General features: G+C 48.0%; 1 protein-coding gene across 1 annotated transcript; it reads right to left on the reverse strand.

Annotated features, from left to right (window-relative positions):
• Positions 1 to 2,457: 2,457 nt before the first annotated feature.
• Positions 2,458 to 12,596, reverse strand: SUSD3 (sushi domain containing 3). The gene is made up of 5 exons (XM_026046128.1): positions 12,584 to 12,596; positions 10,829 to 11,017; positions 9,189 to 9,336; positions 7,780 to 7,944; positions 2,458 to 2,674 (listed from the first exon to the last, which is right to left on the reverse strand). The coding sequence occupies exons 1-5, from the start codon at positions 12,594 to 12,596 to the stop codon at positions 2,458 to 2,460; spliced, it is 732 nt and encodes a 243-aa protein (XP_025901913.1).
• Positions 12,597 to 13,619: the final 1,023 nt, after the last annotated feature.

The raw sequence follows: 13,619 nt of genomic DNA on the forward strand, positions 1-13,619 counted from the left end.
CCCCGGGAGCGCGCACGGCTCCGCCCTGCCCCCGGGAGCGCGCACGGCTCCGCACCGCCCCCGGGAGCGCGCACGGCTCCGCCCTGCCCCCGGGAGCGCGCACGGATCCGCTCCGCGCCGCCCCCGGGAGCGCGCAACACCCCACCCCGGCCTTGGAGCGCGCACTGGGCAGCTCCGCACCGCCCTCGGGAGCGCGCACGGCTCCGCTCCGCCCCCGGGAGCGCGCCCCGCCTGCCCACGGGCGTTTCTCCGCTGCCGTTAGGGCCAGAGACGTTTGTTTGCCCCAAGCCGCCGGCGTTGCTTTTGCACGGCCCGTTCCTGCACTGTGCGCGCAGCCGGGCAGTGCCTGCACCCACGGGAGGCCCTGCAGTAGCCCTGTCACTGCCACCCGTTATTGCCACGCTGCTCAGGAGAGGAACCAAAATAATGCTCCAGCCCCAAGCACTGTCGACACTGAAGTGTGGCGGCAAGCGCTCAGCACAGACCCAGCAAAGCCAAACCCCTACACGGGAGCACAACCAACCTAATTTCTTGTATGTGTTGCCTATAAGTAATCCACATGCGGAAAAACAAAGTGCACACACCCGGATTCTGCTGTGCTGCAGCCTTTTCCTTGGAAATATTTATTGTGTTAGTAATAAAATGATTATACAGATAATGGAAACAAATGAGCATGTCATCTTCCGGGTACAACAGAGAGGTTGGCAGGTGCAATAARCCCTTTTACGCTGAGCATAAGTCAGTTTGATAATTACCGAGCTGCCTGGGTTGCTGCTAGGTTGTATTTAGGAATGAAGAGCCAGCTGCATTGAAAATGCTGTTTGAAATGCAGCCTCTGATTCCTTGCAAAGAAAAATACACACAGGCTCAGCAAATTAGCAAAAAAAATCCCTGCAGCAGGAAGCAAGTGAGGCCACGTGAGCACTCAGCATGTGTGTAAATAAACCATGCTCAGAGCTGGCACGCAAGCCTGGGCCTGAGCCGAGCTGGTGCCCAGCTTCGTGCCAGGCTGAGGAGCCTTCCCAGAGCGCAGTGCCACCACGGCCTGATCAGGAACCGCTGGGAGCGGAGACGGGCTCCGGGAATGTCCCCACACACAGAGCGCTGGGCCCTGCCGCCCGTCCCTGAGCACGAGCGACAACACAAGTGTGATCATTATACGCAAGGCTCTCACCAGCTAGGGCTGCAAATCGTCTTTCTTCTAAATAGTCCTAAAAAGAAAATACATTAAAATTTGAGCAAATCTCCTGGTGCAGAAGGAACAAACAAATGCAGTTCCTAGCCTCACCCTCAGGGGAGCACGTCTTGGTCCCGAGCGCGGAGCTGCAGATCCGCAGCACACGATGCCTGGGAGCCGCCTTGCCAGAGCAGCCGGAGAGGACCAGGGCATTTCCAGCCTGTCAGCAAACCACAGCCACTGGAATTTCAAAATGGAAACTTAAAAACTGAAGCTCTTAAGAGCAAACATGACTCACTGTAGGCAGGACACACACCAAGACCACAGCTGGGACTCACCATAGGATCCCATTTCCACCAGGATGGGAATGTGACAATACCCACTCTGCAGCTAATGATGGAGCGTAAAATTACAGCTTGAATAAAAGCACTCATACTGTAACTACAGTGTCTCTGTGCGTAAGCAATGGAATAAGAACCTTAACACTTAACTATTCAAAATGGAAAAAAAAAAACCCCAACGATTAAAATACATGCATTTCCTCACACAGTGAACAGACTAGTAACAGGAAAAGCAGGCATGTTTCCAGAAATTACCTAGCTCCTTTGTTTATGGAGCTACTCAGGGAGATGCTGCAATGATGGTTGGAGCCACGCGGGTGCAGACGGGCCTCGTGCTGCGAGTGGCAGAGCCGCCCGGCAGCAGCATCCCGCTCCCGGAGCGCCTGGAGCGGCCGCCTCTGCGCCCCGCTCCCGCCCGRCACTGCCACAAACCCACCGGCTCSGCAGGCACAGCAGCGGAGGCAAAAACAAGATCTTCCTCCTATGAAGTAACARGGTCTTTTAATTAAAAACAAAACTTTATTTTAATCATATCATACTACTGTGTAAAAATATGGGAGATTTCCTTTCTGAAATGTTTACAAAAAACATAGGTCAAAAGAAAGTTGCAATCTTATGAATGTGTAATTACCATCAGTGACTTTGTATGAGGCAATTATACAAACCTGTTTTCCTTCCCCTCTATATGTACAGAAGAATTATGCTTTGGACATGGTCACACTATACAACACATTGGAGAGAATGGCTATGGACTGCCACTGTCAACATTCATTATTTTATTCAGGTCAGACCTCGAAGTGTTTCTTTTAAATAACTATCTCAGAGTATATAAAATTTCAAATTTCATTTGAACAGTTAATTTTCTACATTGACTTTAAGGCACATGTTTCTGTCCAGGTTTTATTTTGGTCCGGAGGAGCTACTGTGCTTCAGGCCCGGCTAGCCGGGTATGTGGGAGCTGGGTCTGCTCCGGCTGTCCCACGCGTGTCCGTGGACCTCAGCAAGGTGCACACAAGTGGCGTGGGGAGCCGCGGCGCTGGGTCCCGGCCCCGCTGGCGGCGCGGGCGCCCCGCTGGCKGCGCGCAGCCCGGGCGGGCGGGCGCTGTCCTTGCTGCATCCCGGAGCTGCCGCGTCCCGCGTCCACTCCTCCTGCAACCTGCACGCGGGAAGGAAAGAGTCACTCGAGCTGCATCCGCTCTGCTGGGGAAACCCACAGGGGTAATGCAGGAAATAAAGTGCAGCTACGAAATAATTGCCATTCTGCAGCAGAGCAGATACCCTGCAGAAACACCCTTCCCGGAAAGGAGAATAAATCTCGCCCTTCTCTGGCCAGCTGCAATACAAAACCTTTTCAGGCACAGGCTGCAGTCACATAGGCCTCTTAAACCACCATTACTTTGCACATGAGTGTCCTGCTGCCACCAGCACACGCTCATCACAGCTGAGCAGGGTTTACCCACTTGAATGTGGGCAGCACAATRCTCATCCATTTCTCCTCTGAAACAGTCTGGTAACTTCATCCATTTGATGCGGAATGCCCACGGTGCCGGGAACGTGCCATGTAACTATTATGTGCTGGCAASCCCTCGGGTGTCTCAGTGTCAGACCAGGACACCCGCTTCGGTACCCCTGTGGGGCTCATCTACTGCTAGGGGACAGAAGCTCTTGCATTAATGCAGCCAAACGCAGTCAAAACAAAAGCTCCTGACATAACTGCAGCTGTGCGTGTTTTCTTAGCATCAGTAAGTCAATTCAGTGTTCTTGAAAAGCAAACTAAAGTTGCAAACTGTTCAAAAGAGCATGCATGGCAGACAAATGAGGAGAAAGGCAAGACTTCTGCAAAGGCAAGAAAGGCAAGACTTCTGCAAAATACACCCAGGTTGGCAAGTCCTCTACAAAACACACACAGGGCAGCCACCCACCTTGCAGATAGTCCTGCCAGAAGTATTTCAAATCTTATAAATTTTGTGCAATAAGTACAGCTAGCTGCTGCAGCCAGCAGAACGGATCCCATTCTGATGCTCTCTCCTACATGTTTCTGCCCCTCAAAACTCCCAATTACCACTGCTCACCACCACATTAGGAACCCAAATCGGCTAAAACTGCAGCTAGAGGACAACTCTGCTCCTGGCTAAGTGGCATCCTCCTCTTGTCAAGTTTCTATTCACTTAAATGAGTGCAGGATGTGGTGACAATAGTCACTGCCTGACGACTGCTGTTTTCCGATGCAGCACGCAGATGCATGGGATTTAACTGCTTCTTCTAGGGGAGGCCTTGCTCAAGGTAAAAGCAAAGGAGATCAACAGGAAAGATGTCTTCTGCACRAAGAGCTGCGAACATCAAAGGGACGGTGAATTCTATGGTGACATCTAAGCAAGGGCTGAAAAGTGCTAGCGAGAGGGCTGCAGAGCCRACAAGGGACAACTGTGCAAGTGGTGGGCTCTCTCCAATGCACTGCTGTCAGCCAGACATGGGCTTTGGGTGGTGCTTTCATCCTCAGGACTCTCCCAAGTGCAGCACAAATGAGATCTCTTTCAAGTGCTTTAACATTCCTTATCTCCAATTTCCAGTTAGACTATTTCAAAACATCCAATTGAGAAGGTCAGAAGAGACCTCCATCTACTTTTCCTTGGAACCACAGAAGCATCCAGAGGTGCTAGATGCTGAGCATCTCACGTAGATGTATGAGACTGCATTTGACGAGGGCAGAAGCAGATGATTCATATACTGAAGTTCAGCATTTGGTGGGGCTGGGTCTGCTCTCCTCCTTGGCTCTATTTCCATTTCTATCACATGGGTGAAGAGGAAACCTGCCCAGGATCTCCTGGACAACCTAGGCAAGTGCAGCGTGACAAATACAGCCCTCTGAGACAACACAGCCTGGGAACAAGCAGACCAAATGTCCTGGGACACTTTGCAGAGGTAGAGAGGGGAAAGCAGAGGAATAACTTGCTCGAATGACTCTCCGTGGAGAAGCTGTGGCTTGCAGGGTGCAGTGGGACAGGCAGGGATGCAGCCATGTGTCCTCTCCCCTCTTGCTCCTGCTTCTGGATGCCAGCTGGCCTCCGGGCATGCTTCCCAGCCAGCCCAAGCAGACGTGGACATCGCCTAGAGCTGCCCGAGTTTCTAACTTGTGCCTCCCCTGCAGCCCCACACACAAGGTAACGGAAAACGACAACCAGCACAGCCACTAAATGGAAGAGCAAGAGAGAACACACTTGGTTTAACTGCACGGGCCAAAGTTATGAGCTAATTTCGGCAGCTTTATTTCTGGCTTCTGAAACCAACTCAAAAAGCCGAGCGGCCTCTCCTAGGAGCATGTTGGCTTCTGCACAAAACCTTCTCCCTGGACATCTCTGTTGTTGGATTTTCCTTGCATGCTTTTTGCCAGGTGCACTGATAAAGCGCCTGTAGTCAGAAAGGGCTCCAGCACAAAAATTTCAGGCACTAAAAATATCTTCCATGAGAACATACGAGCCAGCTCCTCTGCAGAAGAGATCGTCCTCTCCTGGTAATTTGGCCCAGSTGCCATATGCCTTGCAGGAGGCCGCAGACCCGCCGAGACCCGGGCTCTTCCACTCGCCGCTGCTTCGCAGAGGACGCTTTATAGCTTGGCCGGAGCACTGCGCAATAGCTCRCTTCAAAACGCTCCAAGTTGGAGCGCGCCACTTCCCCCAAACGGCTTCACACCAGCAAAGGGGTTCACCAGAGCTCTCTGCTGCCCTTCAGATGTGTTTTGGAGCTGGACTGCCTTCTTCCTGGCTCCCACGAGGTGTCCGGGATGAGGAGGAGCAGCTGCCTGGCCCAGCTACGTGATACCGAGCCGCAGCTAATCTGCTCCGCCGACAGGACAGACCCTTTTCTCCGCTAATCTGCCCCAAGCCCCTGCATTTCCCGAGTGCTGCTATCTCCGCCGGAGCACTGCAGCTCCTGCACGGAAGCACTGCTGCTGAAAATGGATGTTTTTAAGCTCCGCACGGTTCCTTGCTTCAAAAAGGAAGAGGTGGCATCAACTGTGACTTTGTATTGCAGGCAATTGATCCCAGGTACTTGAGGATGCACTTTTCATTATTTTATAGGAGTTTGTTCATACACATGAAATGCCAGAGAAGGGCTCACTACAAGCATACTTGTCATTTGAATCCCTCATTTGCTAGCAAAACTATATGCTGCACATTTGTTCTGTGCTTGAAATGCCAGGGGGAAAAAGTCATCACTTCATGGCAGACAGGTCCAGAACAGCAGCAGAGCCTCTATTGCCCAACATTACTAATAACTTTTATCCATTAGGACTGATTATCCATCAGCAAACGAAGGCATCACTTGAACAGATGACAGCTTTTTAATCCTCCATAAGCTACTCCATAAACAGCAACAAACCTGCCTGAAAGAACTGGCTTTTTATTCTATTCGATCTTAAAGCATCTTTGATCCTTAAAGAGGGCAAATCCAAACACAACGTAGTTAATCTCTAAACCTATTTCAACTAAGTCTGAAGAGCAGCAAGACCCACATCCTTTCCTGGTGCAGACCAGGCTCAGATTCACCCTCGAGGGTCCTCCCAAAGGGAGGGGGAATCCTCGTTTCCTGAGGCGCTCCATGAGGAATAGCAGGCCTGCTCTCCATAAGGGAGGGACACATTATTTCTCCTCTCGGATAAGGGCACAACTCGACTGTAAGTTGTAAGGCTTCTTAGTACAGTTCCTTGGTGGGAAAATAAAATAGGATCTTTGGTTTACCAAGTGGTCTTGTAATACATTCACATAGTCCTCCAAATATGTGAAGCATTAATGCAGTCCTTGGTTAAACTATCTTTCGCTTCCTGTGTGACCTCGCAGGCACACTTTGGTGGGATTTATGTTAGCAGAATTTCCGCCTCTCACCCTGTGCATATAGCCACTTAACAGCATTAAACCTTAGAGATGAACAGTGCTTACTGACCTTGATTAAATGGATCTCATTCGAGTGAGGAAAGAGTATGTGGTACAAGCTGGTAAAGGCTCAAGCTTTTTCCTAGAGCAATCCCAAGGGAGAGTTTTGTCTCCCAGCATCTGCAAGTCCTTCAGTTCCTGCCCAGGCTTGGGAGCAGCCGTTCTCTACCTGAGCAGTGGCTACACTGCAGGCTCTAACATGGGCAGACTAATATACTGGCTCTTCCAGATGATTTTTGCTCTAGCTAAGGATCAGCAGGGATCACAGGGCCTCTGCAACATGGAAATAAAGTAGAGCCTGGTCAGCTGCAGAGCTTGGGCACCAGACGTGGGGCTGCAGATGGGGACTTAATGCAGCAGGTGGGTTGTACAGTGCCAAAGAAACAAATTGCCCCAGGCCTCCCTCCTCTCGATCCCTTGGTTTCCCCCCTGCAGCTTTCCCAGGCTCCACCAGTCTAGAGAAATAATGAACTTGTTGATTTCTGGCCCCAGCAAAGCTGCTTATCCCCTTGAATCCTGTATTCCCTGCTCCTTTCAGTTAAGGAAAGATGTGTAGATCGCGGTAAGCAAAACCCTGCAGTTTCTGCTCGGTGGAGCAGGGTAGATAAGACCCATGTGAGAGCCTGAGGCTCCGGCAGAGCCCCCAGCTCTGGGCAGAGCCCTCCTGCCTCGATGCTCGGCGTTCCAAAGCAGATGACACTTCGATCCAACACCAGCACCCCGGCAGACTGACGCCGCTCAAAACAACAAACTGGGTCCTGAGTCTTCYGAAAACCTGTCTAGGATATGATCACCATATAATTAGCTTCATATGTCTTCCTGAAGTCACCCAAAGCCAAGAGGCGATTAAACAGGCACCAGACTCTCACATAAGGGCTCCATTTGAAAACCACTTCCAGCAGCGCTCTGACACTGAAGCAGSTTTACAACCTGCATAAAATTGCTTTCTGCAGGTAACCACTACAAATCAAGACACTGCTGTATACAAAMGCTGCACAAGAATGCAGTGAATTAAAAGTAAACAAGAATGGTGCCATATATTACTGTATACAGTGATGGAGCAGTACCCAAAGGATGGCAAAGACGAAGCGACAGGTAATTACGTGGAGAGCAGCAGCAACATGGCCATCAGCATGACGCACTCTGCAGTCAGTTCTACACTTTCCTCTTGCCGACAACAGGGCAGTCTCTGCAGCACATCAGCTCTGCATGGAGGTTATCTTGGATAGGCAGGGAAACCGCCGTGCCCCCCATGCACACGTCTGCACAGCCACTTGCTCACGCCTCTTCCACCAACCCATTCAAAACTGCTGTATTTCCATAACTTTACCTGTAGAAGCCTTGGTTGTCATAGGCGATGCTAGTCACGTCCTCGAACGCTGATTTATTCCTGAGTTTTTTGTTGTTGTTGTTATTCCTTCCTTTATAACCAAAGTAAGCAGCTTGCATGTTCTCCAGTTCTTCACTTCTGAGCTGGTACCAGAGCTGCATATCTCTGTGAATCAAGCAAACGGCAAAATACATTACTATGATAAACAGCTGTATATTTGAGCTTTTATCTCGCTATAGCCCTGATTCACTTAAGCTTGAATTTAAATGTAAATCCATCTCTATTGAGAACAGCATGTGAATACATGCTGAATTTCAAGTGTAAGCCAAATTTCTGGAGACTTGAATAAGTGTTGTCCTTAAGGGGGACAGCTTTTYAAAGCGCTTGCTGCCGGGTGGGATGAGCCCAGAGCTGGCAGCAGGAGCCCCATCCCAAAGCCCATCCCAGTGCAGGCAGCAGCACACTGGGAAGAGAGGTAGGCACTGAGGAGAGCACAGTGTACAAATCCCCAGTGCAAGGGTGCCTTTTTTTTTGGTGAGAAAGTCATGCAAAGTGCTAATGCTCACAAAATTTCTTTTCCAATTAATAAAAAACAAGGACTTTGATATGAATAGTCTTATCAACCAGAAGAGCAGCAATTTTAAAAACGCCAATCAGCATTTTCACTTCACATATTTCATGCTATCAGTGCAGACCTAACATTACGAACGATACCAAAGACTTTTTGCTTCACAGAGTCGTTTCAAAGGAAAAAAGAAAACTCATATTTTTGTTCCCATCAGATTCAGAAATTGCAGGATATCCCCCCAGAGAGGTTGCTATGTGGCTGCAGACAAGACAGCAGGAGCACAGAGAGCTCCTCATGCCTCTTCATGCCTCCTTCTCCTCTGCCCTGCTCTCAAAGGCTTCTCTAAATCATCAGTGTTAGCATGCAGATAGATTTGGTCATTTTGTCCTGTTTTTAGAATGGCCTGGATGGATATTTTTAGTTCTTCCCATGCCTGTCTGTAATTCTGCCCAAGGTCTTATGGTTCAAGTCAGCAGACAAAATCTTTCCAGCATCCTTGTTCATCATCTCTTCGTGACAGCTTGAGGTCGACTTCTTTGCAGATGGCRAAGACTTCGATGGTTTTGACAGGAGTGGATGAATTTTCCATTGGAGTTTGATGAGAGGAAAAAAGAGAAGAAAAAAGAAAAGGGAGACAGAGCAAAGGAAACACTGCTAGGAGAGCAAAGGAAATACTGCTAGGAGAGGAGGACTTTAGTGGTTAACATCATTATTGTAGTGTGAGCACTAGTACCTGGAGAGGAACTTCATTGCTCGCTGCTATCACAGTTGTGGGGTCCATGTGACATATGCAACTTTGCCATTAAAATTTATAATAAAGAAAAATCTTTTCTGGACATACCTTTCAGTTCTCCTTCTTTCACTTTTCTTCACGCATCTGATGAGACAACAAGTCAAAAAAGCCATAGACATCAGCAGAATGATGGCACAGCTCACTATGGAGGCTATCACTGCTACCTTGAATCCGAACGTCTCATATTTTGATACAGCTGCAGCAAAGGAAACACGGAATTCTAAGGTGAATACATGAACATATCACCCACATTTCCATCACATTTCCATGCGGAAACCTACCCACTTACCACTTCTGCKAATTATAATTCTATGAAGACTTTCTTGATAATATATGCTAAGTTATTGGGGTGCTAAGTTTCAACATAAAGGTATGTAGCCTCAAATGGGGCTATTTAAAAACTACCTGTTTACAAGTTACTAACGAATTGTTCACAAGTGTTTTACCACCACAGTTAATTAAGCCACGCCAGGTAGACCGCACTATCTAAACCTACAACTTTGTCAGGGTATCAAGTGCAGGTGAGGTAACAGACTCTCTYACCCTGGTGTCAGCAAGGAGAGGAGCTGCAAAACCAAATACTGAAAGGGCAGAAGGTTTAAAGAAGCCCTTTATAGAACAAACAGCTCAATATAATTAATTCCTATTGGGCAGGTAGCAAACCCATTTTTTTTTCCTCTTTTTTTTTGGTGGGGGAGGAAGAAGGGGAGAGACAGTGTCTGCAGAGCTGGTTGTTCAATGACAGCAGGTTGGAAATAAACTATCCAGACAAAAGGAGCAATGGGAATGTGGGGCGGCAGCACTGGCGCAGGTCTCTGCCAGCTCATTTTCAGCACTAAACACATTTTGCTTCAAAAACCTGTCAGCTCCTTCCAGCCATATGAACACCAGCATTCAGAAATGGTTTGATGAGCCTATGGAAAGCTTTACATCTCTACCAGGCTCTCCAAGGGAAGATTTCTCTCATTCCTTTTTTTTAATGGAATCTCTTAAATCAGAGGTAAGTAGAGCTGAGCTCGGGCAGGAATGGTAAGTGTTTGAAATAGCTATCCAGCTACCAAATGATTTCAAATTATACACGGTCTGAGATCCAGAGTGAACTCCTCCATTTGAAACATGCTGAAGCCCAGAGGTACCATGCATCAGAACTGTGCTCGGGCTGACTCCTCGCCAAATTACTAACAATCTTGTAATAAATAAGAGGGAACAGCATGGAAGGTAGTTAATATTGTTGACATTCAAATGCAATTTGTCAGYGGGATAACTTTTCCTTACAGCTGACCACAGGCAACCACCTAATAGCCCTTCTTAAATACCTCTGTGCTCTTTTACAGCAAAATTGCCAGCGAGTTTCCAAATATATTTACAAATCAGTTGATTGCACCTATATATTTGCTAGAGTACAGTACATCTTGTAGCTGGAGAGCCACATACATCCTGGGCACAGCTCTACTGGAGGCAGTGGTGGGAGATCAGACATAAATCTGGCCGAGTCTTTCCTGTGTCACGATAACTAATGGTGCCAGGACACATGTGGAGAGCAATTACAGCCGGGGGCAGCACTGCAGGAAAGGGATTTGTCTCTCTGCTCGCGCAGATGCCTGGGATTAACCGTTGGGCGCGGGATGCCCGGGCGCTGTTGGTGCCACGCGGCCCGGCAGGGTGCTGGTGTTTCGGCGGATGCTTACGCTTGCACGCGGGCACTCCGGCGGTCCACTGCGTCCCGTTGCCCTTCCACACGCAGCTGATGAGGGCCTGCCCCTCCAGCTGGTGCTCGGCYGGGCACTGGAAGGTTATGACGGTCCCCAGGGCTGTGCCGTTGCCGTGGATCACCTGCAGCGAGCCGGGGTGYGGCGGGAGCACGCGGCCGCACTGCCCTGCGGAGCACAAACGGAGCGGGATGGAGCAACGCGGCCCGAACGCCACTTACACTGCTTTGCTGCATGTCTCACATGGGTCCAAACAAACAGCTCTGTGTGGGCAATGCCCCTTCCCCGCCTGGCACCGGTCTGGGGCCAAAGCACCTCCAGCACCATCAGCAGCCCCAGTGCTCTGACCCACGGCACCACGGGGCAACTCATCTTGCAGCATTAGCTACTTAAACAGTTCAATTAAAAGTCTTTAATAAAAAAAAGAAAACACTCTGTGAGCAGCTTGGTCTTCTATGGAATCCCATCTTATTGGACTCCATGAGTTTAATTAACCCCTCAGATGGGAGCTGTCACATGCTGGGAGTGCTCATGACACATCTGCTCCCGTGCAAGCTCTCCAGGACCTGAGGGACACCCCTCACACCACAGCACTGCGGGATGTATGTTTTGGCACTATATTGTCACGAACCTACAGAAACTTCCCACCTCCCTAGAGCGCTAGGACACAGCTGTCCATCTTAAGAATAAGCCAACAGGTCCAAARGCCATGGTAAGGACAGAGGATAAAAAAAAATAGGTGAGAGAGGGAGAACAACACCCATTCAATTGATCTCTGCTGTCAGGTCTGTACCTTTGCTCATTCTGCTTTTCTCTTCCTATTGAGCATTGTCTAGTTCCCACAGTTGCAACATCCTTTGCTTCATACTCATTTTAAGCATGAATTTTAAACATTATTCATTAGGACACCATATGACATTCAGTTTTATTCCACAGACAACAAAAACAAGTGCGTTTTTCTGTTCCTGCACATAGGCACTGACAGAATCTGGGAACTATTTTACCTATATACATTTGACTTTTACTAAATATCAGCACTTCTCCTGCCTCAGAGGTCAGGCTCCCTCTTTTCCAGCTGCCTCCGGCAGGGCCCCCTTGGAGGTGGTGCCTGGTTTGCAGCTGTGAGCCCGGGCTTGTGAGCGCCGTGATAAAACACAAAAATGAAGGGGGAAAATGAGGCTTCCTGCACTTACCAACAAAACGAAATTCACAGCTTTAATTGCCTCCGTGAGAACATTCGGACAGAATTACATGCTGTCCGTATGAGCTCTTTTCTTTTTACTAGCAAAAACAAAACTTTCTCCTGTCATTAATTAATTTTGAGTGTTTGAGCTCAAACAACAGAAGACAGGAGTACTACCTGGCTGCACTTTCTGCTCTAAAAAAGACAACCCCCTAGAAAACAATACAAAGATAAAACAGAAAAAGACCAAGCAAAAGCCACAGTGATGATTCCTGGTCTAATCTACTAGGTAAATATATACCAATAACTAGCTTTAAAAAATGTCTTTTTTAATTACATGCCAATTATTTCTACTTGTTCTGCCACTTCTTTCACTCTTATATCATGACAGCTGCCTCAAGAAGAGCAAATATTTTCCAGATGGTCATTTCCCTTGGTCCCCTGACCTTTCCTCCCATATGTGATGACTAGAACACAGAGTGAAGATACGAATTGGACAACTATCCTCACCGCTTCATACGAACACCAGGAGTTTGAGTTTTTCTTTTTACCTTGCTCGTACATTTAGAGACTTTATGAAAAGCCATTTTCCTAGGCTGCAGAATATCCACCTTCTTGCATTTCACGCATTCAAGGGTATTTTTAGATATCAGATCACACACTTCAAGTTCATACCRGTGACACTCCCGGCTGTGTGAGGTGCAGGAAGCAATTCAGAGCAGAAAGTGGTTCACAACCCTCGTCAGACCAGACAGGGGAATCACCAGCCGACCCGCAATCCTTATTCAGCCTCCAAAGATTGGATAATTTGGCACTGGATTCTTTCRTTCGAGACACACTCCATTTAATCCAGTGTTGACCTTTCCCAAGTAATAAATGCAGCTGTAGTTGGTTCAGACACTCTTTGCCCTTTCCTGCATCATCCTTGCCCATAATGATATACGTAGAGTAATTAAAACACTTGAACGTCAGTGACCTTGTCAGTATGCTTCCTCAGCCACAGATTTGAAAATATTTTCATCACCTGAGTGTTTACAAAGACTCCTAACAGCTTCTCCTGAGCCAGTATCCCACTAAGATATGGATGCTTCCCTGGATTATAATAGTGTTATGTCATCTCCCACATGGAAGGGAACTGGGGCAGGAACTTCAGCTTTCAAAAGCCTCTCCACCCGGCTCTACGCAGAGAGAAAATTCATCAGTTGCATTTCATATATCTGCATTTGGCCAGAATAGAAATAGCTTTTCTCCCTTTTCCTAGAGCTTTTCAATACAAGCTCTCACTCCCCTCAAAGTCAAAAAATTAGATGTCTGGCTGCTTTTTCCTTTTCTAGGGGTTTTTATTGAAATGCATAGATGGCCTTACGCCAGTAGGAGTTTGTGATTTTTATCCAAGTTCAGATTTAAATTTTCTGGATCAGATTTGCCCTGATTTTCCTCAGTAATGGTCTTCTAATAATTCATTTATAAATCTCTCCTGTGAAGCTCTAGCAGCCTGTACTGCTAACATCTATAATCTTTTTGCAATTATTTGTTGCATTTGCTTTCTTCCTATGTTAAATTTACCTTTCCAAGTCCAGAAAGGGT

The sequence above is a fragment of the Nothoprocta perdicaria genome, unplaced genomic scaffold (genome assembly GCF_003342845.1).
Source record: "Nothoprocta perdicaria isolate Ctin4 unplaced genomic scaffold, notPer1 scaffold_42, whole genome shotgun sequence".
NCBI lineage: Eukaryota > Metazoa > Chordata > Aves > Tinamiformes > Tinamidae > Nothoprocta > Nothoprocta perdicaria.